This window comes from Callorhinus ursinus, unplaced genomic scaffold (genome assembly GCF_003265705.2).
Source record: "Callorhinus ursinus isolate GAN/ISIS: 27379988/994484 unplaced genomic scaffold, GSC_fseal_2.0 scaffold18, whole genome shotgun sequence".
Lineage (NCBI taxonomy): Eukaryota > Metazoa > Chordata > Mammalia > Carnivora > Otariidae > Callorhinus > Callorhinus ursinus.
In genome coordinates this window covers 32,989,736-33,016,084 of record NW_027397080.1, presented here as the reverse complement: position 1 = coordinate 33,016,084, position 26,349 = coordinate 32,989,736, and the positions used below count along the sequence as shown (strand labels likewise).

General features: G+C 56.8%; 1 protein-coding gene across 4 annotated transcripts in view; it reads left to right on the top strand.

The window, feature by feature from the left end:
• KCNAB2 (potassium voltage-gated channel subfamily A regulatory beta subunit 2) overlaps positions 1-26,349 on the top strand; it is an 84,672-nt gene that overhangs the window by 31,987 nt on the left and 26,336 nt on the right. For 2 of the 4 annotated variants that reach the window (XM_025856319.2, XM_025856318.2), the window contains exons 3-4: positions 1,023-1,064; positions 25,856-25,899. In XM_025856319.2, coding sequence (XP_025712104.1) covers positions 1,023-1,064; positions 25,856-25,899 — 86 coding nt within the window. Of the gene's footprint in view, positions 1-1,022; positions 1,065-9,357; positions 9,882-25,855; positions 25,900-26,349 lie in introns of those variants that run through there. The other 2 variants (XM_025856322.2, XM_073903440.1) reach the window with 2 other exon arrangements.

The following is a 26,349-nucleotide window of genomic DNA, read 5'->3' as shown; positions in this document are numbered from 1 at the left end:
GAGGGAAGGACCAAGGGAGGCCCACAGGGCTCTGAGTTTCATGTAGGCTAGCGCTTTCTCCAAGGGAAGGAATGGAAGCTTTTAAAACCCAAGATTTTCCTGCGGAGTAGAACCAGGATTAGACTGGTCCCTGACTCTTCTGAAGGATTCCGCTGGAGGTAGCAGGCCCTTCCCAGTTTCTGCGTCTTTCTTATACACCCCAGCTCGCATACCCCCTTTGAGGGAGGCTCAGAGCCTTGCACCGGGAGGCGGGGGTGGGGGTGGGGGCGGCTAGCGGCTCACCAGGCACCCTTGCCTTCCTTCTCTGGAGGCCAGTTCCAAATCCAGCTCTGGGTCTTTCCATGTGGAAAGCAGCCCGGGCTGAACCATGGGGAGATCGGGAGGAGGCGTCGACCGGGTGACAGTTGCTGCCCCACCCACGGAGCCCAGGACCCAGGTGGCCGTGGCTATCACGAAAGATGGACCCGGGGCGGGGGAACCCCAAGGGCCCATCAGCCCTTGATTCATTGGGCCTTTCCCAGTAATTGTTAGGGCCTGACCCAGAGCAAGTGTCCATAGAACCCACAGGGAAAGGGGGGTGTCCCTCCTTGATCAAAGTCCTAAAAATGACCCCGTGGTCCCACGCAGACTCGCCAGCATGTGGGGTAACGGGCCACTTCTTGGTTTGAGGGTTTTGTCCAGTCATTCTAAAGCGTACTTCGTTAAAACCCAAACAGACTGTCACTCTGAGGTTTACCTCTTGTCTTTGCTTCCCTGCCCCTTGTGGGAATGAGGCCAGGCACCGGAGGACCCCCGGCGTCCGGCCGGACAGACCGGGCTTCTGCCTCCATGTGCCACTGGGTGGCGCTGCCACCGAGCACTTGGTGCCTGGGCTAGCATCCACCCGGCAGCCCCGGGCAGAGTGGGGTGGGGCCGGGCTGTGGGGTGCCACTGGTGTTTCCCGGCCTGCACCTCCCCATGGCTAATGCCCATTGTGGACTGTCTCTCTCTCCTTTTTCTCTGTCTTCCATCGCTGTCCGCAGTACTCGGTATGGGAGCCCCAAAAGACAGCTGCAGTTTTACAGGTAACGAGCCCTCCGTTTCCCCCAAGCCCCACAGGCTGAAGGCAGGGGAACGGGCGGGGAGGGCCACGCCCATCCAGCTGGGCGGTGCCGGTGAAAATCCCCAGCTGGTGAAAATCTGGGGTTCTCTCCCAGTGCCCTCCCACACAGCATTATGTAATGTCCTCATGAACACTGTGAAGTCAGGTGCATTGTGTGTGCTCATCTCTAGAATTTGCTTTGATTAGAACAAACGGACTTGTGACACCTGCTTAGCTCGCACCGGATCTACCTTAAAATCTCACGCTTGTCTGGCTGCAGATGCCGCAGGTCTATCGTCCACAGGTTTGTGCTTCTTGTGTGATCCCAGTAAACGAGGTGGGGCAAACACAACCATTCTCCCCTTCTCTTTGGGTTTGAACTGATTTGGAATCAAAGGGGTAATCAAAGGCCAATACGTTCTCGGGGGCATGGGGCTGCAGTGTGACCTGGGTCAGGGCTGGACCTGCTGGCGTTTTCTGGAGCATCTCCCTGTTGGTGAATCGGCACACCATGTTCTTCGGTGCAAGGCTGCACCCCACAGGGACATGGCATCGACTGGCCCTGCCTTGCAGCCCAGGCCAAGGCAGGTCAGCCAGCAAAGTCCTCCGGGGTGAGTCCCTTCCTCCTTTGGGCAGCTTACCTGTGGCGTGGGGAGGTGCCCCACAAAGACGCGTGCTTCTCAGGTAGTCTGTAACTCCAGGAATTTACTTCGACGTTTTCCTCCTGTCAGGAAAGTGTCGGGGTTAAGGAAGCCACGGGTCAGCCCCATCAGCCTCGGGACCGTAGGAACTCGGTGTGGATCTTGGGAGCAGGGCCCTGGTGTGTGGCATGTGCCTTGGCATTTAGGCCTGGAAGGTCTCTGTCTAGACCAGCTCCCCAGGGCTATGCCCACCTGCCAGTGCAGAGCCAGGGGCTGGTCATCGCCCAAGCACAGGGAGTCTGGGGTCTTGGTTCTGGGGTCGGCAGCCCTGCAAAACCCACATGGTTTTTCCTTCCTGCAGCCCCGGCACCTCTGAGCAGGACCGTGGGCCTGGGTCCTCGGGCTGATTTTGCCGCCCCTTCAGTGCCTCCCACGGGGTCGCACTCCTTCCAGAGAGCCCTGAAGACATGACTGGGATTTCAGCTGGATAAGATTTTGCCTGAGATAGCTAGAGCTGAACTTGGGCTTGCAAATGCTTTTATGGGATGACGCGTGTACCATCACGCACGTATGATGGTATCGTATGTCAGAATGTGGGTGAGACATTCGTCCCAGGAGGATTTGACCAGTGAGACCAAACATGCCCCTGAACTGAGTCCTCAGAGACCCCGGAGGAAAGGACACGGTTGGTGGCAGAACCGCGGCCCAGACGCCAGCTGGAAGGGCCCCGCCGAGGCGGGTGCCCAGGAGATTGCGGGGTATCACAGAGCTGAAGCGAAAGAGTGTCCCACACCCCTTGCTGGCCCTCAGGGCCCCACAGATCCAACCTGCTGTGCAGTCCCGGGGGACCCTCTGTCCTGCCCCGAGGCAAACTCTGTTGGAGAACCGCACCCCAGATGTGCAGACCTCCATCTGGGCCTCTCAGCACCGCGTCCCTGGTGCCCACAGACTCCGACTGTCCCGCCCTGTGCGTCTCCAGCGTGGTTTCTTCTAATAGACACTCAGGTATCTCTTGCGGGGTCTCCGACGATGACCTCTAATGAGGTGGGATCTTTGTTTAATATCCTGGGTACCGCTCCCAGGAGGGCGTGCTTGTCATCTGGGCACCCACACAGCCCTCAGAGGGTTAGGTCAGTCGGCGTGCGGTCCCTCCCCTCACGGGGCAGAGGTGTTCAAGGTGTGCGTTCTGTCCTCAAGCAGCTCACAGACCAGTAGGGAGGCAAGACCCGGTACCCGTCAGCTGCTCCAGAGAATGCCATGTGACAAACAACCTCCAAACTCAGTGCCCTCCGACAAGAAGCGTGTATTTCTCGTTTATGTGTCTGTGTCAGTTCATCCAGGCTGGGCTCTGCTGGGTTTGGCCTGAGCTGCAGGTGGGGCCCAGGTGTTCATCCTCCTGTCCTTTGCTTTTTTTTTTTTTCAAAGATTTTATTTATTTATTTGACAGAGAGAGACACAGCGAGAGAGGGAACACAAGCAGGGGGAGTGGGAGAGGGAGAAGCAGGCTTCCCGCGGAGCAGGGAGCCCGATGCAGGCTCCATCCCAGGACCCTGGACCCTAGGCAGATGCTTAAGGACGGAGCCACCCAGGTGCTCCCTCCCATCCTTTTCAGCCAGAGGCTGTTCCAGGCAAAAGCGCCAGAGGAAGAACAGATGCACGTCATGCATCTGAAGGCCCACAGTTAGAAGCGGCCCACTGGCGCTCCTGTTCATGCTTCTGGCCAAAGTAAGTCCCATGACCACACCAGATGTCGAAAGGCAGGAAAATATAGCCCTGCCCCCGTTAGGAGAACAATAGTCAGGTGATGCAGAGAGGGGTAAAGGCCCTGGAACCATAACGCAGTCTACCCCGGAACCCGAATAACTAATAATATCTGGAAGGCAGAACTTGTTGTGGGAGAAGTCCAGACAGCCGTTGGCATTCCGAGGAAGGAGTGAGCACCGCCCGCTGTGAGTCAGGGAAGGCTTCGTGGAGGAGACAGCATAAGGGCTTTGAGGGGGCCCTGGAGGCTGGGCAGTCTTCAGCGTAGAGCCCAGGAGGAACATTCCAGTAGATGCCTGAGCCACAGCTTGGAGAGGTGCCAAGGACAGGAGGTGGGGGGTGGGGCGGGATGGACAGTGACAGGAGGCCAGACTGTAGAGGAAGGTGGAGGTCAGGTGGGGAAGGTCCTTGAGTGCCAAGCAAAGGAGCTTGGGCTACATTCGGTGGGCACTGGGGAGCCGTCCATGGTGTTTGAGCAGGACAGCGGTAAGAGCTCTGCTGGGGGAGGGAATAAGACAGCAGGTGGAAAGGCTGGATGCGGGGAGCTCAGGAACGACGACGGAGAAGGGCTGAGCCCCAGGAGCCACAGGAAGAGGAGTGAAGGGGGCAGGGCAGGAGAACAGGAAGTCAGGAGCCCTGTCCTCCAGGTTACTGACGGCTGGTGCTGAGAGGGATGCGGAGTTGAGAGGGGTGCAGAGCCCGGGAAAAGGAGACGGGGTGTCAGAGTATGTCAGGCTTAGGCCACCCCCCAGCAGTGACATAGAGGCCAGTGACATGGTGGGCTTGTGCCTTTGACAGCAACCGTCCCAGTTCCATCACTGGGGTCTTTCCTGGTAACGATTTGCTGCCGGTTCCTTAGGCTCTGCTTCCCACATCCCATTTTGCTTGCTTTCTACCGAGGGTCTGGGTAGCGGCTCCCGACCCTGGTAGCGTCCACTGTTTGCATGTTTGTCATGGGAGAATCCACTAAGCTTCCATCCGGAATCCCTCCTGCTGGAAGACAGAGTCATGCTGAGACTTCCTTGGGATCCTAGGATGACAAGGAGTGCCCCTGAGGTTGTGACCCTGGAATGGGGTCTCAGCATAGCTTCAGCCCTGAGTTCAGCCTCAAAGCATCTTCCAAAGCTGGGTCAGAATGTGTGCTGTGAGGAAGGGTCCCTGCAGCCCCGCCTGGAGGGAGTGGTAGTGTGGCGTTGCAATAGCAGACTTCCAGAACCTTCCAGCCAATTATAGGTACTGACACTATAGGATATACCAATCTGGGTCACGTCCCAGTAGAAGGGAGGAGGGACATCCGTCTGCATTGCTGAGGGTAGGTCTTGCCAGACCCCAACCCCTTCACTGTGGGTGGTGGTCATATCCTCCGTGGATCCCCGGCCCCGGACTGCAGACACAGAACGTGGTAGGCAGAGCTGCAAGCCCTGGGTCCTGGCCTCGAATAACCAAAGCACGGCCGGCCCCTCCCCACCTGTGGCCCATGTCTCTGGCGCTCGGGGAGCAGTGGAGGGCTGGTGAGGGAGTGTGCCCACAGGAAGGGCCAGACCCCAGTCAGCGCCCCCCTCCCAGCCCTGCGTGCCAGAATCAGGCCTTGCCAGGCTGCACCGCGGAACTGCATTTCCCGGGCTTTTAGGGGAAGAGACGCTCGTGAATAATTCAGCCTCTCTCACTGAGCTGAAAACGCCCTAATAGACTAATGGACTCCCTGCCTCCAAACTCGACCCTCATGGGGCGCATCTCATTCACCAATTGCTTCTGACGTCCAACAGTGACACTCCCTAATGAGAGAGCTGGTGCGGCAGATCCGTAGAGCGTCTGGTGAACCCTAGTAAACTAGACTGTGTCCTTTTTAACGAGCAGACGCCAGGAAGGCAGGTGAGTGGCCCCCTCAGCTCCAGGAGTCCCGTGGCAGCCTCCTTCTGCAGGGTTGCTGCTGGGGGACCAGCGTCCCAGGAATGGAAGTCACAGGGGGACTGTATTGGGGGATGCATTTGGCTGATCTGAAATTAGACCCTCTGTATATTTTTTTCAAAGCAGAAGACCTCAAAAAAAAAAAAAAAAGCCAGCCCTAGGTAGCTGCACGTTGACGGGGCGGGGCGGGGGGGCAACATCCTGCCGCTTGAGCGTGCTTGCCTCCCAGACCTGCCCAGTGGGGACCGTTCCATCTTCCCATCCCGGGGAGACCTGGACATCCAGCTCCACCTTGTTGGGTTCACCGTGAAGATTCAGCATTTTGGGGGCTTCCGGCGAATGACAGTGGAGCGGGGGGTGGAGGGGCGGCTGTCAGAAAGGTCTGTTGGAAACACATGCCTTAGGGAGCCGGGGGCTGCTTGTTTGGGCCTTGGTTCGCTGACTTCTCTCAAGCAAAGATGGTTTTGTGTTTGCCCTGATGCGATGCTGTGCATTTTCGAGCCGCGATCCGGAATGATGCAGCTTTCCCCTCGCATTCCCGCTTTTAGACACCTGGGCTGGTTTCTCTAAGATGGAGACCGATGTCACTGTTTAAAAAGAGCCGTTCAGGATTCCTTCTGAACCTCACATTTCAGGCTTTGGTGACTTTCGGTAAACAGACCACAGTTTCAGAAACTCCAGGTAGGAGGCCCTTTGGGGAGGTCGCGGTCCTGGCTGACTTCATGAGGTCAATGCCTTCCCTTCCTTTTTCCATGTCACAGTGTTCAGCGTTCATTTACGGGAATCCCCCCGAGCCCTCCCTCCACAAGAATAGCTTTGCAAAAGGCAGGCTCCGGCGCGGGAAGAACCTGCAGGTGCCTGTAATTAGCCATGGTTGTTGAGGAGGGGGCTGGTCTTTCTTGAGACGGGGTGGGGGGCCGGAGGGTGAGGAGGAACATGAGGTCAGAGTCACTGCACCCCTGAGCCCTGAGAAGCGAGGGGCCTGAGGCGGGAGCCCCAGCAGTGGGCCCTCTCTTCTCTTGGCAGTGCCCTCCTGGGACCCCTTCTTCCAGCTACCCAAGCCTGCTCCAGTCACCTTGGGAGGAAGCTGGGAATAAGCCCCAGCCTGAGGAAGTCTGGGGGCCCGACTCTGTCCTCCCCCTCGGGCAGCCCCGCCAACCATCAGAGCACCCTTGTGCCGCCTGTGTCCCTCCTCCTCGGTGGGGTCTCGCCTCCCTGGAGGAGAGGAGGAACATCTCCCAGCTCCTCCTGCACTGTGCGCCCTCCTGGGCACCAGTCCTCACCCCGCCACCCCCAGCCAGGGCCACCATGCTTGTCCGCGCCCCACTTCTCAGAGTCCCCTGGCCCCAGCCTGTCCCGGCGTCATGGGGACACTCACCACAGGAGGCTCTGGGCGTCTTCCGTACTGCAGGCGACACCCACAGGCCCGCTCCCAAGGTCGCTATGAGGTATGCTATAAGGGAAGAGCACAAGCAGAGGAGACCCCAGCCCCCAGAGAGCGGGCACTCTCTAAATCCTGGCTGCACCCTGCCTGCCCCCATCTCATTAGGAATGTTCCGTGCAAGACCGGGGTCGTCTATGAATGTCTACAGTCATCCTATTCAACACTTGCTAGTGATGTTTGGCATCTGTAGCACTCCCTTGTATCATTCCCGCCCCTGCTCCCTGTGCCCGCCCGCTCCAGAGGCCCGCCCTGCCCTCAGGCCTCGACTCCTCCACCCCGTTTTTGTCCCCACCCCACTTATCCTAACTGGTGTCCTAACCGATGGCAGCCACTTCCCCACCCGTGGCCTGCTCCCAGCTGCGCCACCAGCCCCTGCCCAGGCTTGTCTGCACAGCAGGTGCAATCAGTCTCTGCTCGTCCCACTTCTCAGACATAGAGACTGAGCCTCGGAGCCGTCAGGGGGCCTGCATGGGTTCCACTGAGCAGGTGACAGACAGGGCTGTCCCTGTCCAGGACCTAGGTGCTTAGCCACACCGCCATCCCAGCCCCAGGACCTTGGCTGGACTTCCAGAGCAAAACCAGACGTTGCTTTTTGTGGGTAGTGTCTTGAAAGCTAATGGTTATTGATCTCGGCCTGGCTGGGCCTGGCTGGGAAGGTGTGCGGCTGAAGTGGGTCCTGCTTTTCGGGAAGAACCGCCACAGTCCCAGCCTGCCAGACTGCTCTTCTCTGAATGGGGACCCCCGGGGACATCAGAACTGGCCCGCCTTTGCCCCATGCAGGACGGGCAGCCAGCCACACGGCCATGTCTAAAGCAGCTGCCCCACACTGCCCTGCTCCTGGGTATGCTTGGGGGGCAGAGGGGCGCAGCAGACAGGGAGGGAGGAGCTGTGCTGCTGTCTGTGGGCTTCCATGGCCCCATTTCCTAAGACAGCCCCCATCCTGGAGCCCTGGGCCCCTCCACTGCCTCCAGAGTGATTCTCCTGGACATGGGAATTTTCATGCCAGGGACATCTCTACCTTCTTTAGCATCCATCAGAGACCTTAGTCTAAACCCTTGGGGGAACGCCAGATGTCCTGAGCCCTGCAGGCCCCCTCCCTGTGGACCTGAGGTGAAGGGAAGGGAAGTCCTGGCCCCAGAGGCGCCCACCCCGCCCCCTCAGGAGAAGGCACGCTGCTTAGAGCCTCAGGCCTGAGTCAGGGAGGTGCTGTTGACACTGCCAGGGAAGGCCGGTGTCTGCGGTGGGCACTGAGCCCCAGTGGTAAAAGCAGACGGAAAGGTCCTCACCCTCCTGGACCTGCCTTCAGGGGATCAGATGGAACAAACAAGACGATTAGAGAAGACTCTGGCAGGTCAGGTGAGGATATGGCTGTGGAGGAAAACTGCAGCAGGAAAGGGAGCTAGGAAGTGTCAGGGTAGGGGATGGGGGAGAGCTCACCCAAGGACCACCTCTGCCCTCAGGGACAGAGCCGAGGCCTCTGCAGCTGCCTCAGCTCCCGGGACAGCTTTCCTGGCCCCTCCCAGGGATGATAGAACTTGCTGCCCCTTGGAGCAGAGGTACGGACCGTGCTGGTTTGTCCAACTGCCTCCAGGATCCTGCTCTGCCGCTGAAATAGCAACTCCCATCCCAACTTCTGTCCTCGGTGATGATGCTGGGGCCGCCCTGCAGGCATCCGAGCCAGGGCGGAGGGCTGTGGCCAGGTGCAGGGGGGAGTCCCCGAATTGTAGAGCACCCCTGGCCCCACAACCATGTCTTTGCTGCCCAAAGATACTGCAGGATGTGGCTACGCGGCCACAGCTCCCTCCTTGGTTCATTCACTCATGTATGTTAACACAGATGGAAGCATTCTGTGCGAACACTTCTTCCTCTTGCCTTGTGGTCTTGTCTTTACTCCTGTCTCTTAGGATTCATCACATCTCAATCCATGGAGAGAAGCCTCACTGAAGGCTGCACAAATCTCCATTCTAGGGAAGGACTCTCATTTCTGCAACCAGTTGCCCCGCTGATGGACACCTGTGCTGTTTCTAGTTTCCGAGAGGGTAGTCCTCGCTCAGAAGGACAATTTAGCAGCAGCTCCTCACATGTCAGCTTTGCCGTTTCCCTATCTGTACCAAACCTCTGTCCCTCTCTCGTCACCCCGCCCCCCTCCCCGTCCTTACATGCATCCCATTCGGTCTGGGGCAAAATGTGTGGATTGTGACATACTCAGTTATCATGGAGGATGGTGCCCAAAGAATCTGCCGGGGCCGTGGCACCTGCTACAGGGGGAGAACATGTGTGTGAATCACGTCTCCCTTTGTGAGCTTTCCTCGGGCGGCCTCCTCCCACATCATCACCCTAGAGTTTGCTTCCGTGACAGGCGGGTGCATACTCCTTCCGGGAGACAGCCCCGTGCCTGGTTCGACCTTGGGCACACCGCCAGGGAGCACTGTGACGCGGTGGCTTCGGCGGTGGGGGGCCGGGCTCTCTGCATGCTCTCCTGCCCCTGTTTTCATTTGGAGCCCCTTTGAGTTCTCGCGCTGGAATGCAGCTTGGCCTGCGCTTGTCTCGGGGCTGTGAGGGCAGAGGACGTGGCTTAGCCAGATTCCCAGCCGGGCAGCTTCGAGGACGGAGAGTCTGGTGCCAGGAGGAGTTTTCGTCCAGCGGCCCGGCCACGAGCGCCGAGACCCGTTGTGGCCGCTCCGGTTGGAGGATGTGTGTCTGCAGCACCCCTGCCCCGGGCACAGCATCCAGCCAGGCACCGGGGGGAGGCAGCGGCACCGTCTCTAACTCAAGGCCACTCGGCGTTTCCCGTCTGGACAGCGGCAGCTCCCAGGCCGGGCGGGACCATGTTGTCCATGACGTACAGCGAGAGCCTGAGGAGCGTGAACAGCAGGTGTCACTCTGACTGGGCCCTGCACCCCGTCCGCCAGACCGACAGGCCAGAGCTGCAGCGGCTGTGGGAGGTGCGGGCGGCCGCCCAGGCCAGGAACATGGAGAGCTTCCTCCGCATGCACGGCCTCTCCCTGGACGGCTGCACCGCCCGGCGCACGGGCATGAAGTACCGGTAAGGGCCGGGCTGGGGCCGGGCGGGAAGCGCTCTGGACGAGGCAGGGGCTGCAGGAGAGCTGCCGCCCAGGAGCTCGGAGAGTGCCGTGATTGGACACTGGGGTAAATGGTGCGTGTTTTTAACAAAGCCCAGCCACGTAGAAACGTATGAAAGAAAATCAAAGTCTGGTCTCCACAGGATAGTCCTGCCCTCCCAGATAAGCACTGTGACCACTCGGACTTGCGCTCCGTGGGAAAAGAACGTGCTTTCTTGAAAACACTGCAGCATTGGGGGTTAAGCGTGGGGTTTTCATTTGCCTTCTTGCACCGTCACTGGGGCAAATGAATGATTAGGGGCTGGCTAGACACGAATTAACGAAAATGCCTCTCTGCTCGTCACCTCTAACAATAAGTTCATCCTGGCACCAGAAACCCGGGCTACGTCCTGGGGGCGAAGATGTGCTCCCCCTCTTGCGGGACCCTAAGCTGGACCGTCCTCACGCGGGGCAGGTTTTCCACAGGCGGCCTCTGAAGCAGCCGCCCCCCCTGAGCTTGCGTCCATAGCTGTGGATTTGGCGTCCCGTGTGCTCTCCAGGTGATAGGCATGTAGGGCTCATTCTCCTTGGAACTTCAGAAGGACGTTCTGTTTAGCTGGCTCGTCTTTGAAATCAGCATCTGGGGCAGCGCTCCGGTCGGCCCACTTTCTCCAGTGAGAGCCTCAGGGAGTGGCCAGAGAGCCCCAGAGCTGGCTTTTGCATTTATAAATTGCACGCTTTTGTTCCTTTGTTAAATTTTAATTTCAAATGAACTTTTTTTTAAGTATAAGTATATCCCACACGATATTTGGGCCATACTTATACTAAAACATTGTTTGTCTGAAGTTCGGATTTAACTGGGTGTCCCGTATTTGATCTGGCTTCCATCTAACCCAGGCCCCGGGGGCTGTCTGGCTGCTCTCTGGAGGGGAGCGCAGAGACCAGCCCTATTGCTTTAACGTTTGCTCCCATGGACAGTGTGTCTGGACCATTGTTTGAACCGGTGGTTGCCATTTAAAGAAACAAAACACTTCTGCTGTGAGTCCATTAGATGGCAGAATTCTTAAGGTTTTGTATTCTAAATCCAGCTGGAAGGGAGGGACAAAGTTATCAGCTAGTTTGGCCCCAACAGCTGCTAATTCTAATGGAAATTTCTCAAGAGGGAGATGAGACTGGGGGGGGGGAAGGGAGGGGCACTGGTCATTGATACTTGTCATTAATTCAGCAGATGTTTATCAAGGGTCTGTTGGCTCCAGGGGCGACTGGGTGGCTCAGACGGTTGAGCGTCTGCCTTCGGCTCCATTGTGATCCCCGGGGGTCCTGGGATCAAGTCCCTGTTGGTCTCCCTACTCAACAGGGAGTCGGCCTCTCCCTCTGCCCCTCCCCCCCACTTGCTCAGTCACACGTGCGCTCTCTCTCAAATAAATAAATAAAATCTTTTTAAAAAGGGGGGGGTCTGTTGGCTCCAGATGCCACACAGACAAGATGGGACAGGGTCCCCACCTTCATGGACAGTACATTCTCGTTCAGGGAAGCAGAGAAAAAGCAAATAACCACCTAAGGGAGTAAGACAGGCGCAGCTGAGACCCGAGCCATGTGGAAAGGGGACATTTGACGATGGGTAGAACCTTCCAGGCCAAGGAGACGGGAACATCCGGCCAGTGTGGTTGGGCCGGAGCGAGGAAGGTAGAGGGCAATAGGATGAAGCAGAGCCGCTGGAGCTCATCCCCCTCCCCTGGGAAGACCCCAGACCCCTCCGTGGTGGATACAGTTCATGATGGCAGGTGCACTGGGGTGAATCGTGTCCGCGCTGAACCCCAGAATGTGGCCTTGTTTGGAAATAGGGTCATTGCGTTTGGAATCAGTTAAGATGAGGCCCTCCTGGAGTAGAGTGGGCCCTAACTCCGATGCCCGGCGCCCTTAAAAGAAGGCCATATGACAACCTACAGGGAAGAGGCCACGTGTCGGGGGAGGCAGAGAATGGATGTGGCCGCGAGGTTGAGAACACCTGCAGCCAGCAGGAGCTGGAAGAGGCAGGGGGGTCATCCCTTGGAGCCTCCGGAGGGAGCCGGCCCTGCCCACACCTGGATCTCAGACTTCTGGCCTCCAGAATTGGGAAAGGATCAATTTCTGGTCTTTGAAGCCCCCCCCCTCCAGTTTGTGGTGCTCCGTTTGGGGAGCCCCAGGAAGCTAACGTGGGGTGGGGGGAGACGGGGACAAATCTCTTATTTGCCTGACACCCCAAGGAAAATCTGGGCCGCATCTGAAACGTGGGGAACTAGTCAGGGGACTAAGTACCCAGGGAAAACCCGCTTCCCAAGGAGCAGAGGGGAACAGAAAACCACAGCGCCTTTCGAATTTGATGGGCCAAAGGTTGTCACACCCGCATGGCCCCTTCTTTATCTGGCGGATTTCATCTTGCTGCCTCCAGGGGGTTTGTGGTTATCAGGAAAACGGGGGCCTCTGCAACTAAAGCCCCCAGTTATTAAAGATCTCGGATAAATGCCTCTCCACAGCCACCGTCCCCGCCAGCAGCAGGGCTGCAGTCCGTTAAACTCCGTCTTAAATATTAATGTAAAAAAGATAATGCCTCCAGATAAGCCCCCGCTTGGTGGAGCACCAGGACAGCTGTGCCCCAGGCCTGGGCATCTTATCAGCTGAACTGGGCTCGCAGCTGGGAGAAAAGCTTGCCTGTTAACTTCCTCCATGGCCTCTTCACTTTCCTCAACTCTTGTGGTTTAAAAAAAAATGCATCAAATTTTTAAATCCACACAGGGCCTGCAGAAGCTCCCCTTCCCGCACCCACCTGGGGGGTAGCGATGGGGGGCTCCCAGAGATGTGGCCTCAGAGGCGGCAGCAGCTTCGGCCACGGGCTGGCTGGAGGCGTTCTGTTCCTCCCTGCCCCCCAGGGCACCAGGAATGGCCCCAGATCCCCTCGAGGTCCGCATGGCCCTTGCCTGCTCTGATTTCAGCTTAGACCCCTCTTCCTCCCACTCAGGAGTCTCCTTCCTTCTGGACCTGGAAAGTGCCAAGCTCATTCCCTCCCAGGGCCCTTGCATGTTCTGGTCCCGCAGGTTTTCTCAGGGCTGGCTCCCTCCCCTCTATCACATCTTGGTCCTCAGGGAGACTTTCCCGAGCACCTGGTCTAGTAATGGCCTCCCAGACCATCGTCAGTCCCACTGTCCTGTCCCATTGTCATCCTCACACCCCCTGCTGGCCCTCTTACTTGCAGCCCCTATGAGCAGAGCCTTTGTTGCCAGCACCAAGAACATCCCAAGCCTCTACAGGTGTGGGCTGGACGGTGTTGGATGGTCTTGGCCCTAACCCCCTTTCCAGAATATTCCCCTGCAAATGTGTCTCGTTCCCTGCTGCTTCCTTGACAACAGGACTGGAGGCAGCATCTGCACCTCTAATGCAGCCCAGACCGGGAGGGCGGGGGGGCCCTGGGCAGGGAGGCTTGGTCATCAGCTTCTGGTGGGGGGGGGGGGGGACTGGCCTGCGTGCCTGCGAGCTCTGACCCTAAACCATCGGCTCTTACCACGAGCCAGCACGATCACCAGGCAGTACTTGGTTCGTGGTCAGGTTCACTGAGCCTCTACCTAGCTGCTCGGTTATTCACAGGAGATCCCTTGGAGCTGGGCCATCAGAGAGGGCTTCCTGGAAGAGCTGGGAATCCAGGTGTGTCTCCGAGGACAGGTGGGCAGGACAGGCGTGTCTCCGAGGCCGGGGTCGCAGGGCTGGTGTGTCTCCCAGGACAGTGGGCAATAGGAGAGGCAGGAGAGAAAGAGCAGGGACCAGAGAGGGACAGTGTGTGGACCAGCCTCAGAGGCTAAGCGGGGGATGAGTCCACCTTGTGAAAGGTCCTATATCCCTTTCCGGCAGCTGCTTCAACGGAGTACGACAAATGGGGGCTTAAAACAACAGACACTGATTCTCTCACAGCTCTGGAGGCCCAAAGTCTGAAATCCAGGTGTGGGCAGGCCCGGTCCCCCCCACCGCCCCACTCTAGGGGGAGAGCCCTCCCTCCCTGCCTCGTCCAGCTTCTGAGGGCTGCCAGCCAGCCCTGGCACCCCGTGGCTCCCAGAAGCTCCACTGCAGTCTCAGCCTCCAGCTTCACGTGGCTGTTGTCCCTCCACGCCTGTCTGTCTGTCCCCAAATCTCTCTCCTTATGAGGACGCCAGTCATCGGATTTAGGGCCCTCTACTCCAGTACCACCTCACTGTAACCTGACGACATCTACAAAGACCCTCCTTCCAAATAAGTCCCCAGTCACAGGAGAGTCAGGACCTCAGCATGTCTTTTTGGGGGACGCATTTCGACCCACAACAGGTGCCAGAGCGAGGGTGAGCGCCCCGGGAGGAATTCCGGCTCCCCACGGTAGCTGTGTGACCTTGGGTGAGGCACCTGGCCTCTGTGTCTCAGTTCCCCATCTGGAAAGTGGAGACTGTGGGCACTTCCTCACGGAATTGTCCGGAGGGCTGTGTAAGACTGTGACGTAGCTCAGAGCTCCAGGCATGGCCGCTGGTGGGAGAGAAGCTTGGTCTTGGAAGCAGTCGTCCTGGGAGGTGTAGCCCACGTCCGTCCCGTGTGGACAAGGGGCAGGTGTGGCAGGGAGGGAGGTGGCCAACGGGTCGTTCGGCAAGAGCTGCCCTGACACGAACAGGGAGGGCAGCAGGCGTGGGGTGTCTCGTGGGTCTCCGTGGAGGGCTGACCAGGACCAGGGGGTCGGCAGACCAGCCCACCTCCGCACGGAGCAGGAGGGGCTGCAGCGATCCTAACACCTCCGCTGGTGGGTTCTCTACAACCGGTATCTCCCCGGTTGGCCTGGCCTCGGAAATCAGGGGGCATGTCTGTTAGCAGTACGGATCCCCAGGCCTCCACCCCAAGATCTGGGGGGACCCACCCCCAAGAGGCTCTTCTCATCGAGCGAGGATGGGGACCAGGGGGGTGGGTTCTGTGTCATCCACCTGGAAAGGCAGGGGTCGGCACAGCCCGATGGAATCCACAGGCAGCACCAGGCAGTCCCCCGGGACAGACCCCCCGGCCCTCACCCTTTAATCCGAGGGTCTGAGAGCAGGAGCTCCTCCATGGGAGGGGCCCCGACCCACTGCTCACCTCCCAGCCTGCCACCGCTGTGAATGAGGGCGGACCCAGCATCAGCCTCCCTGCTCCACCTCCCTGTGCCTCAGGTTCCTCGAGTGTGAGCGGACCATCACAGCGTCCACCTGGCAGGGTGTGGTGGGACTCAGCTGCACCAGGAGCACCATTTCAGTGTTAGTTGGTGTCTCAGAGGTGCCAGAAGCACTTCCTCAGGACACAGCACAGCTGCTCTGTCCCGGGCATCAAGTAAGAAGTGAAAGGAGCTGATTGGCAGCCAGTTAGCCTTTTTCCCCTTCTAGGGCCATTAGCGCTGGACATGACTGGGGTGTGAGGTCCTGAAGGAAGCCCCCGGGGGTCTTCAGCTCTTACCTACCAGATGACACCTCCTCCAGGAAGACCACCAGTCTGCCACGCTTTGCTTAGAAATTTCAGAAGCAGGACCTCCCATCCACTGGAGAAGCCCCCAACTCATCAGCATCCACTGCCCCTCTCCTGGGGCAGGAAGTCAGCTTTGGGTGCAAAACATGCTCCACTCGGCACGGTCAGGGCAGCCTTGCTGGTACAGGGGAGGCACCCTGGCCTCTGCAGGATGCAGCTACTCAACCTCACTCTTTTTTTTTTTTTTTTAAGATTTATTTATCTTATTTTAGAGAGCAAGTGAGCATGAGCGGGCGGGGCAGAGGAAGAGGGAGCGAGAATCTTAAGCAGACTCCACACTTAGCGTGGAGCCTGATATGGGGCTTGATTTCACAGACCGTGAGATCAGGACCTGAGCAGAAACCAAGAGTGAGGCGCTTAACCAACTGAGCCACCCAGGCGCCCCTCATCCTCACTCTTGAGTGAATATTGCGGTCTGTGCTCTTAAAAGTTATTTTTAGAACTTCTACTCCAGGCTTCGAGGCTCCCATGGGCCTCACTCTGGATGATGGGGAGAGTGCCCATCACCTCCCACTGTGAGCCTGTCCCCATCTTGGAGAAACAGGCCTGGCTGGGCCGAAGCTTTCCTGTCTCTCCTGCCCTCCCAGGGCAGGTGGGACACAGGCTGGATCCCAGGTGGCTGAGCCTGAAGCTTCTCTTCCAAGAAGCTCTCTGTAGTGGCATTCTGTGGACAAAGAGGAGAGCTTTTAATTGGGGTGGCCATGCCTCTAATGAGTCACAGCAGGAACCAGCTGTTTTAACAACAGCAGGTACTAGAGAGGCAGAAAACCCCAAAAAAACTGTTCTGTGTCAAAATCCACCAGCCACACTCGATGCTTCTGCTCAAAGCCCATTTCAAGTCGACCAATGCAGGTCTAGAATCCACCGTCCTCACCTAAACACGTTCCAGAGGAGTGGCCCTTTCGAGATGACCTTTCATCATGGCAAGTTCTGGTCAAGCGTTTAAGCTTCCAGTTTTTCTACTCTTGTCTAATTCTTGTGACCTCCTAAGAGTATTGCAAGTCATGACCCCTGTTCTAAGGCAAGTGAAAAGTTATGGACTCTGGCCAGCTTTTAAACACCCACCTGCCCATCTTCTCCCCATGACAGTTCTCTGCTGAGAACAGCATCTCTTTGTGCTGGACTTCCCCAGGGAGTTCTGAGGTCAAATATTCACATCCACCGTTTCCATGATACATTACAATGGGATGGAGCGAGGGCTGGGGTTCTAGCACAGGACCCTGCTCAGTCCTACCAACATCTGGGAGGGGTGCTCCTTGCCAAGAGGAGCCAGCAAGTGGCTGCCAGCACGCTGGTGTATCGCTGGGTAGAGCGTAGTTGGTGGCACCTGGAGAAGGGGAAGGTTACTGGTACTTGGGGGACTGGCTTCACACTGCGTGTGTTATCTGAGGTGATATCAGAGGGTAAAGAGAACTTCCAAGGCAGAGAAACAGGAAGGGTGCTCCCACAGAAAACAGCAAGAATAAGGCCCAGAGGCTTTTGAAGCAGATGACATTTTTTTTTTTTTTGGCAACAGCTTTATTGAGCTATAATTTGTATACCATACATATGTTTAAAGTGTACAAATCAATGATTTTTGTATGTTCATAGAGTTGTGCAGAAATCACCACAATCAATTTTAGGACATTTTAATCTCTCCAGAAAGGAACCCTATACCCACATGAGTTATCACTCCCCCCAATTCCTGACAACCATGAAGCTACTCACTGTCTAAATGGATTTGCCTATTTTGAACATTTCATGTAAACGGAATCATATAACATGTGGCCTTTTGTGACTGGCTTGTCTCACTTAGCATAACATTTTCAAGGTTCATCCATGTTGGAGCACGTGTTGCTGCTTCATTCCTTCGTATGGCTAAATAACATTCTGTTGTATAGATGGACCATATTTTGTTTATCCATTCATCAATGGATGGACATTTTGGTTGTTTCCACTTTGGGGCTATGATGAATAATGCTGCTATGGACATTTGTGTTCACGTTTTTTGTGGGGGCATATGTTTTCGGTTCTCTGGGCACATACCTAGGAGTGGAATTGCTGGGTTGTATGGTGAGGCAGATGATAGTTGACACACTATGGTGACTAAGTCTTTGTGAATCTCACTTAACCTGGAGCTGCTTAAAGCCTACCATCTGAGGAACCCCTGAGGAATAATAAGATGCCAGATCTGATAGTTTGCCAGAGCACAGAGAAATGAAATATATAAGGAAAAATGAAGTAGGAGATTCCCACATCCCCTAGAGCAGGTGCACAGCACCACTAGAAGCTCTTGATAAAAACACAACTTCCCAGGCCCAGCCCCAGAGCTGCTGATTCAGTAGGTCAACATGAGACCCAGGAATCTGCATTTGTAACAAGTTCTCCTGGCATCCAGGTCAGGTACAGGTAGTTGAGCAACCTTGCCCTAGACCATTAGCTCATGAGCCCTGGAAGGAGTGGAGGCAGAGTCTTTGCCCTCTGCAGCCTCTTTGGCAGGCCTGTGGGCGTCCTAAAAGCCAGGGCCCAACTTGAGGAAGGGCTCAGCTGCTGAGTAGGGTCAACCCTGCAGGCTGCCCTTCCACCTTCCCAGCCCTTGCCACTCGAGAGGGTCAGAGAGGGCCAGGCAGTCCTGTGGCTGATGTGGGCAGGTAAATGAAGAAGGCAGAGCTGGACCTCTGGGACCTGAGGGGGCCCCCACTGGCATCTGAAGGTGGTATCTGTGACCTGCCAGGGCTGCCTTGGGAAAGGCCCGAGCTCTGTCCCTGGGTCTGGGTATCATCCTCAGGGGGTGTCTCCTGCTGCTGCATCAGGCCTGGGGAGGACAAAAGGGGTACAGTTACCAGTGAAGAGGTGGGGGTAGAGTAGGCCTGTACTGAATCCCACCTCCAAAGATCCTTCATGCTTCGGGATCATGGGAGTACATATCATCTGTGATCTGACCATACTCTGTCATCTGCGTAGGACACAGAACACTGAGGCTCAGAGAGGAAGTCACTTGCCCTAGGCTGTGCAGCTCAGGAGCAGGGAGGCCAGGGCAGGCACAAGATTTCATTCTTAACATCCGTGTCAAAGAGGCAGGGCCAGGGCTGAGAGCAAGTTCAGGCGCCATTCGTCATGAACATCTTTGGGTGGATTCTTCTCTGGGTCCTGTCAGAGCAGAGGGTAGACAGCCAGTTGGTGTGGAAGGGCCCTGGAGGTCCAAGCTGGGGGAGAGAGCATCTTCTCAGACCACACCCCTTATTTTGTCAGTGGAGGCCCAGAGAGGGCAAGCCCCCTGCCTGTGATCACACAGTAAATTAGCAGCAGAGCCTGAACAAGACCTCAATCACCTGCTCTCTTCCTCTCTTTCACTGCCCCTCCCACATGGCAAGAAAGAACCCAAAGAGCAGTTTGGCCAGGGCTCACCTTGCCCCTCCTGCCGCTGGGGGCATCTCCGGGGGTTTGAGGACACCTCGTGAGCTTTGTTCCAGGAGGAGAGCCTCGCTCCCGGCTTCATCCTGAACCCACGAGTGTGGGAAAGGAGGATGGGGTAACAGGGAGAGGTGTCCGTCTTCATCCATTCATTCATGCATTCATTCCAGAAGTATTTACTGAGTGTCTGATGGGAGCTAAGGACCGTGGAGTGCTAAAACTTCTCAGGTCTCTGGTCCATGACCCCCAGCTTTCTCTGCTCAGGTCATCTGCATTATATCATCTAGACAGAGGGGTCTTTTCTCCACATTTCGGGTGATTCGGCTTCTCCCTGCACCAAACCCTAGTGGAAGCCCCACTTTCCTGGGTGCAAACCCCAAGCAGCTAGAGTTGGCTGCGGCCGGCTGCCTGCAAGCTCAGCGGTCCTCCCGGCTGCAGCACCTGCCTGTCTGAGTCCCGGCTGTCAGCCTGGAGCAGCCAGGGCCGGCCCCCCGGGGATCGGCCAGGGCAGGCAGCTGTGCATCCCGTGTCATTAATAATGAACCACTAGATGCCTCCTGCGCTTCTCACCGGTCACCTAATTTACTTGGTGGGAGCCCCAACAGCCCGTGGTGTGCAGAGCCAGGAGTTGGGCTCTGGGAAGCCTGGAAAAGCAGCTGCTCCCCAAAACCCCCCCGGCAGCAGCCTGCTCAGCCCCCAGGCTGCCACCCTGACGGGAGGCGCCCTCCCTTCTCCCTCAGAGGACAGCGATGTCACGCGGAGGTCAGGAGTAAACTGGCAGCCAGTCACACTGGGGCCGTGTCCGGCAGGGCTGGGGGCTCGGACAGCCTGAGCCAGGCCAGGGTGAGGGCAGGGGAAGGACCTGCGGAGCCAAGAAAGATGTGAGGGGAGAGGAAATGGCTCCCCCCTCCCCACCTGGATTTCCGGGTTCCCTCTGATGAGATCTTTCCTAGCTGGATTCTGGACATTTGATTGCCTTCCCTCGGACACCGCACAGGATTTTTCTGTTGTTGCTTTGGGAAATCCTCGCTCCTGAAGGAACACCTCGCAGCTTCCTGGCTTTCTGGGATAAGGTCTTATCTCGGGAGAAGGAAGGCTTCTAGAGTCCTGGAAGGAGGGGGATGCAGCCAGGAGCTGGGCACCCGGCCTCGGCATGCAGGTGTCTTTCGTGTGCTCGGAGCACAGCCTCAAGGGCCGGGGCCCCGAGGAGCGGCTGGGCCGGCCGGCGGCCAGCAGCCCCAGCCTGAGCTCCCGGGGCCGCTTCCGCGCCGTGGCCATGGTGGCCCGGAGCCTGGGACACCTGTCCATGCAGAGCCTCCCGTGCACCGGTGACGCCAGCGTGAAACAGCCTGGGATGAAATATAGGTATGGGCCCCGGGGTGCTTCGTGGGGTTGAGGCTACCCCCCCATCGCCCCCATTAGAGAGAGGCAGGAAAATCTGCAAATCCGTTGTCAGTTGTGGGCACTGAGAAGCCGGGGTGGGGCCGGGAGGGGGCTTCTGGCACTGTGTAGACTGGGTGAGAAATACCGTCGCGGCTCAGGGTCAGCCCCAGGTTTCTTTCTTCACCACCGCTGAGAGGAAGGCCAGGGCAGGGGGGCGGGAAGGTGCTGAGGGCTTGTCTTCCTTCTGCCCGTTTGTTTCCTTTGATGTGGGCCGGATTGGGGGGTGCGGTAACAATGACAGAGCCTCCCACGGAGGACCCTGTGATCCTTTCTCTTCCTGGGACCCCCCCCCCCCGGCACTGGCCACAAGCGTCCTGCCCTCCCTGCCCTCCCCGGAGCACACAGGGCCCCAGAAGATGCCCCGTGGGTGGTCTTTGCAGTTAGGGCATCATGACAGGTGTTGGTTTGATATTCAGGGACCACTGGGTGAACCACGTGATGGAAATTAATTTTCCCTGCCGGACCTGAGCTAGACCCTAGGCTCGGATTCCTCCACGGGCGGGACTACCACTCTGCAGGGCACAGAGCAGTATGTGGACTTGCCTGCCGGTGGCTTAGCCCCGGCTGTCCTATGTACCTCTGCCTGGGCTCAGTCCACCGCCTGGCTCCAGGCTCTCTCACCATGGCTTGTATGTGGAGAGGGTGTCAGGGGCAGGGACCTTCCTCCTGCTCCTTGCATATCCTTTGCCCCAGCCTGGGCCTTGCTCAGATGCTCGGTGGATGCACCCAGGTGGAAGAGGAGCGTCGCAGCTTTGTACAAAAGACCTCTGGGGGCAGGGTCGTAGGGCACCTGGCTTGGGCGTCTGGCCTTTCTTAGCCCTTCGCCCTTTCTAGAATGATGTTCCTGGGAAATGATGTTCTTACAGCAAACAGTCTGCATCAGCTGGACCCAAAGAGTCACATAGGCTCAGAAAGAGCCCCAGAAGATTCTAGGTAAGGGGAGACAGTAAGGGGAGATGCTCATTAGGCTAGGGGCTTTGCAGATTCCCTGTGTCTGAGCACAGTGTCTGGGTTTCTAGCTGGTGGTGCGGCCAACTTGAAAAGTATTGAGAGAATCACTCCTGACAACCGAAATGTAGAGCTCATACCTCCCCCACACCGATGCCTGAGGTGGGTGAAGGAACCGTGTGGAGTCCCGTGCCTACTGGAGATGAATTGTGGAGTAACTCCGAAGTCCTTCTGCCTCTCTGCCCGTATCGCCTCCTTCCCCGGGTCCTTGGGGGCGTTTGATATTCTTTTATGAGCCTCTGGAGGAAAAGCTTGTGTTCCCACCCTCTAGGCTCAGTGAGGACAATCCAGAATGGACTTCTCTAGTCTAGAAGCCCTGCTGGCTTATATCTTTTGTTAAATGGGGATTAAAAGCTAAGAGTAAACACACTATGTATTTCGAGGTAGATACCTGTTACCTGCTGCTACTTTTAAGTCAGTCCTGGGATCATTAAAGGAGTTAATATAAGTAAGACCATTTCTAAAAACATGAAGGGCTATGGAAATGGAAAATACGGGTATTAACATGATTTCCTGCTGAAGATCCTATGATCCATTAAGGAGTAAATCTCGAAGAGCCTGGGTGCTCGAGATTACTGTGTGTGCGTGTGTGTGTGCACATGTGTGTCTGCCCATGGGCACGCATGTGTATATATTTGCCTGTACGTGTGTGCACCTGTTTGTGCAAGAGGCAGGGAGGGTGAGACAGACGGTGAGGGGAGTTGCTCATTAGGCTAGGGAGTTTGCTGTCTGAGGAGCTGGGTTCAGATCCCAGCCCCAGCACTTCCTAACTAGGGGACCCCCATCTGTCCTTACATGTGGCCTGCTGAGCTTTTCTCGACAGTGTGGGGGGAGGAAGGAGGGTTTATACACCTGCAGGAAGTGTCGTTTCATAGAGGCTGAAGTGGGAGCCAGAATCCCAACCACTGGATGTCCTTGGTGAGCACAGACTACCTGCCTTATAGGAAGGTAACTGCCCCACGGGGCTGCTCCATCGTGACTGTCCCAGGGCCACAGCTAGGATGCAGATGGGGGCCTTAGGGGGCTTGATTGCTCTTTACCCCCCACTCTGACCACCTCCTTAGGAAGCTGGCCAGGAGGGGGCCTCCAGCCACACCCTTTGGTGTTAAGGGAACTAAAAGAGGGTGGCCAGAGTGCCACATTCTTGCTGGAGGGCCCAAGAGGGGCTCAATGTGGGAGAAGCATGATGCCAAGCCCTGTGAATCAGGGGAGGGGCCGGCATTCAGCCCCAAGGGACTGGCATCAGTGCGAGGGCTTCTCACCCCCCATTTACCCAGCAAACGCTCCTGAGACCTTGCTGATGTCAGCTACAATCTGAGGAGGAAGACCTAGACGCCCAGGCCTGTCCGTAGGGAGCCTGGAGTCTAGGAGCGGGGCAGACCTGTCAACAGGTCATCACCCCCCTGCCATTTTAACAGCTGACCAGAAAACACCCCAGCTCCCACATCCATCACACCAGCTCATTAAGGCCATGTTGCTGTCTGTCACAGGCTCAAAGTGTTGTCCTCCACCCGCATGGCTGAACTGAAAGGCCTCAGGCTCTTTTTAAAGGACCTGTAATCCCCGGAGTCTGAGGTGCAGTATCAAGGGGCCCGGAGCGATCGGTTCCCTCCTCCGCCAGAGGTTAAACCCATGAGTCCTCATTAGCATTTTTCCAGACCACAGGAGAGACATAAGGCAAATCAACAGAAACTAACATTATTTGGGTTTAGGGACTTAGCCAACTCTTTTATCAGTATGTCGACTTTTAATTAGGGGAGAAAAATCTGTAGGAAACGATGTTCAAGTCTTGGGAGTTTCAAGGCGCAGCGTGTCCCCAGCCCCTGGTCCAGACGAGGCAGAGATTTGTGGCGCTCCCCACCCCCAGTGAGCAGCCGTATTTATGAAGCTTTTAGCCCGGAGACACCCTGTCCCTTCTCATTCCTTCTCCCGAGGCCTGGCAGCGGATGGCAGAACTAATACCATCATTTTATCGGGGAGACAACTTAAGCGGGGTAATTACAGCATCACGCGGTGTCCTAGTTTTGTTAAATTATTCCTGTGGGCAGTGGGTGGAGAAGCAGCTGGAGAGCCAAACGCCCTGGGTCGCAGCCCGTTCTGGTGGACAAGGGGTGGCAGGCACCCCTTACAGCCACAGACCCAGGCGGGCTCAGCCAGGTGTTCTGGGCTCTCGTCTGTCTCTTGCTAAAGCCGCTCGCCCCCCTGAACACGCAGGCATCTGGTTCCACGCTGGAAAAGGGAACTTCAGGAGGACACACCTAAAACTTAGCCTTCCACTTCCTGGCCAGGAAACTGCTCCTTGTGGTCACAAGTGGGAGTTAGTTTTGCAGAGTCAGGAGCTCAGCCTCCCTTCCAGCACCAGGATTTATCGAGACCAGGTGCCCGAGGCCCTGTGAGCACCCGTGCATTGCAAACAGGGTTCTGAGGGTTTTCGTGTCCTGCAAATTTCCAGGGAAGGGGTCCACAGCCTTTATTAGTTTCTCAAAGGGGCCTGTGACCCCCAAACAGTTAAGAACCACTAATCAGAATCTTCAATCCCTTTTGCATCCTTCCCAGACTGCTTGTAAGCAATGCTCGGATTTCCCGCCACAGGTCCTTTATGGCTAGCGTGGGGAAAATTATCTGCGCTGTTAAATAGGCCTGGCCCGATGCATGGTCTACAGATGATGCAGGTGTGCCTTTCTTCTTTTTTTAAAAAAAACGACTGTTTAATTCCAGTTTATGTATAGACAACAAAACAAAAAATAACTTTCTGCTTAGAAGCAACATCAATTCAAACATGATTTGAAGGACATAAGAAAACCTTTAAGTCATGTCTTTGACTACTCAGCCCTTAAATTTTGTACGTATTATATTTTAACTCTCTCGTAGCAAATCTAAAGCTAAACAGGAATATTCTAAGTATTTTCCCAGAGGCTTATGGAGATGTGATAGCATTATGTGCATTTACAACGTGATAACATATCACCTTCCTTTCTGACAACCACAAAAAGTTGCTCCGGGTCGGAACACACGAGCCGTGCTGAGGGCATCATCAGATTACTTCACTGATTTGTAGGGGAGAAGAACAGGGGAGACTTCAGTTTTTTAACGCAGTAACTCTCAACGCTCTTTGGTTTGTCCGTGGCTCATGAGGGAAAAGGCAGGGTCAGTCAGTGTTCTGTGATGCCCCAGGCACGTGTTATCTGGTTTCATCCTCGCGGCCAGCTCTGTGAGCCCATTCTGCAGAGGGGCACCCTGAGGCAGTAGGGGGTTACATCACGCACCCGGGGGCACACGGCCAGGGTTTGAGAGCCTCTGGCTTCAGAGGCTTCAGAGCCTCTGCTCGATCTGCTCCCCTCCCTGACAGATACCAGCTGTTGTTCTGAACCTATGCAGGGAAAAGCCCAGCACTCCCGGCAGGAACAGTGGGCTGGCAGCCGGGCCGGTTTTCATGGGAAAATTGGAAAAGAGACCTGGGCATCCTAGAACTACTTTAAATTTGGTGGCTCAAACCGTTTACAAGTTTGTTCTATCCCCTCCCCACCCCCCACGACCTCCTGTGATGTGGGCAGGGTCCTGGGGTCTGGGAACCAGGAAACTGAGGCTTCAGAGGGTCTGAGGGAGCCAGGTTTGGGTAGAGAAATGAGGACACAGGGAAAAGCTGGAGCCTTCCGGGAAGGAGGCTGGGGTTCACCCTCTGAGTCTGTCACAACTCTCTGACTTCCCACTGCCTGGCCGGATGTTGCACCCCGGGCTGGGCCCAGGACCGGGGTGCCGGCAGCGGGGCTCCTCCGAGGGTAGTGGACTCCCAGCCTGCCCTGGGCCACTTCACCATGTGAGCAGCTCACGTCCTGTGTCCCCCGTGGATGGGGAAAGGGACACACCATCGTGGTGGGGCGCATGCTTGCGGAGCTGACTGCCTTAGGTGGAATCCTGGCTTCTCTGCTCCCAGGCGGGTCCCGTGTACTCTTATGTAAAATGGGCATGTCGGGAAAAGGAAGGCACCTGACCCACAGAGCTGAGGGAGATCGAGGACATGATGCTTGAGGACCATCCGGCCTGTGGTTGCCCCTGCAGGCTCCCGGCCAGCCTGTGCCAGGACAAACAGTCCAGGACAGATGGACATCCCAGTCCTCAGCAGGGCCCTGCCACCCTCCACGACCTCCTAAGGACATTAGTGATGACCTGTGGCCCCTTCATATATGGACCCTGGGATCTTCATCTGGCAGGTGCCTCAGCAGGCCCGTGATGGCCGCTACCACAAGGGCCTCCGTCAGCCCATTCTACTACTCTCTTTCGAGGTGGCTCTCCAGGCCCCGCCGTGCTCACCAGCATGGCCCAGCCACGCAGCCGTACCCTGGTGTGGGGTATGGCAGGCAGGGGGAACGGACAGTTGGCTCTTTATGCCTAAGGGCGGGTGAGCCACAGGCCTCTCTCCAGAGGACCCCTTGCCTTCAGAGTCTCAAAAGATACATTGACTAGAGTCGGGGGTTCAAACTTGGGGCTGGCCTTTGGGAACAGTGGGGTGGGGGGCGTGCCTGGCCGGCAGGTCCTGTGCTGGTCACTGAGAACTCACACCAAGTTTGTTTTCCAGGAACTTGGGCAAGTCGGGACTGCGGGTCTCCTGTCTGGGGCTCGGTGAGTGTAGGGGCCCCCTTGGTCCAGTGCCACCCAAGGAGGCAGGGGCTTTGGGAGGGCTGAAGGGGCCAGCCCTGGGGGCGAGGGCATGGAACCAGCAGGTTTGGAGGGATGGTGAGGCTCAGTTGCCGTGGCAACCAGGGGGGGGGAGGGGAGGGGAGTCCCAGCGGCCCAGTGCACACACAGACCCCTGCCTCACAACAGAAAATCAGAGAAGCACCCTGGCCCCAGGTGTGTCTGGAGAGCCTCTTCTCTCCTTACAAGACTGAGTCCTCATAGAGGGCAGTCAGATTTTGCCCTTTGATCTAGACTTTCCCCAGATGTGAGCTCTGTTCTCAGCATACACGGGCCCTGCACCTCCATGGTACCTACAATGTGCTCCCGACACACCCTTCAGCCCTCAACACACACACACACACACACACACACACACACACACACACACACACA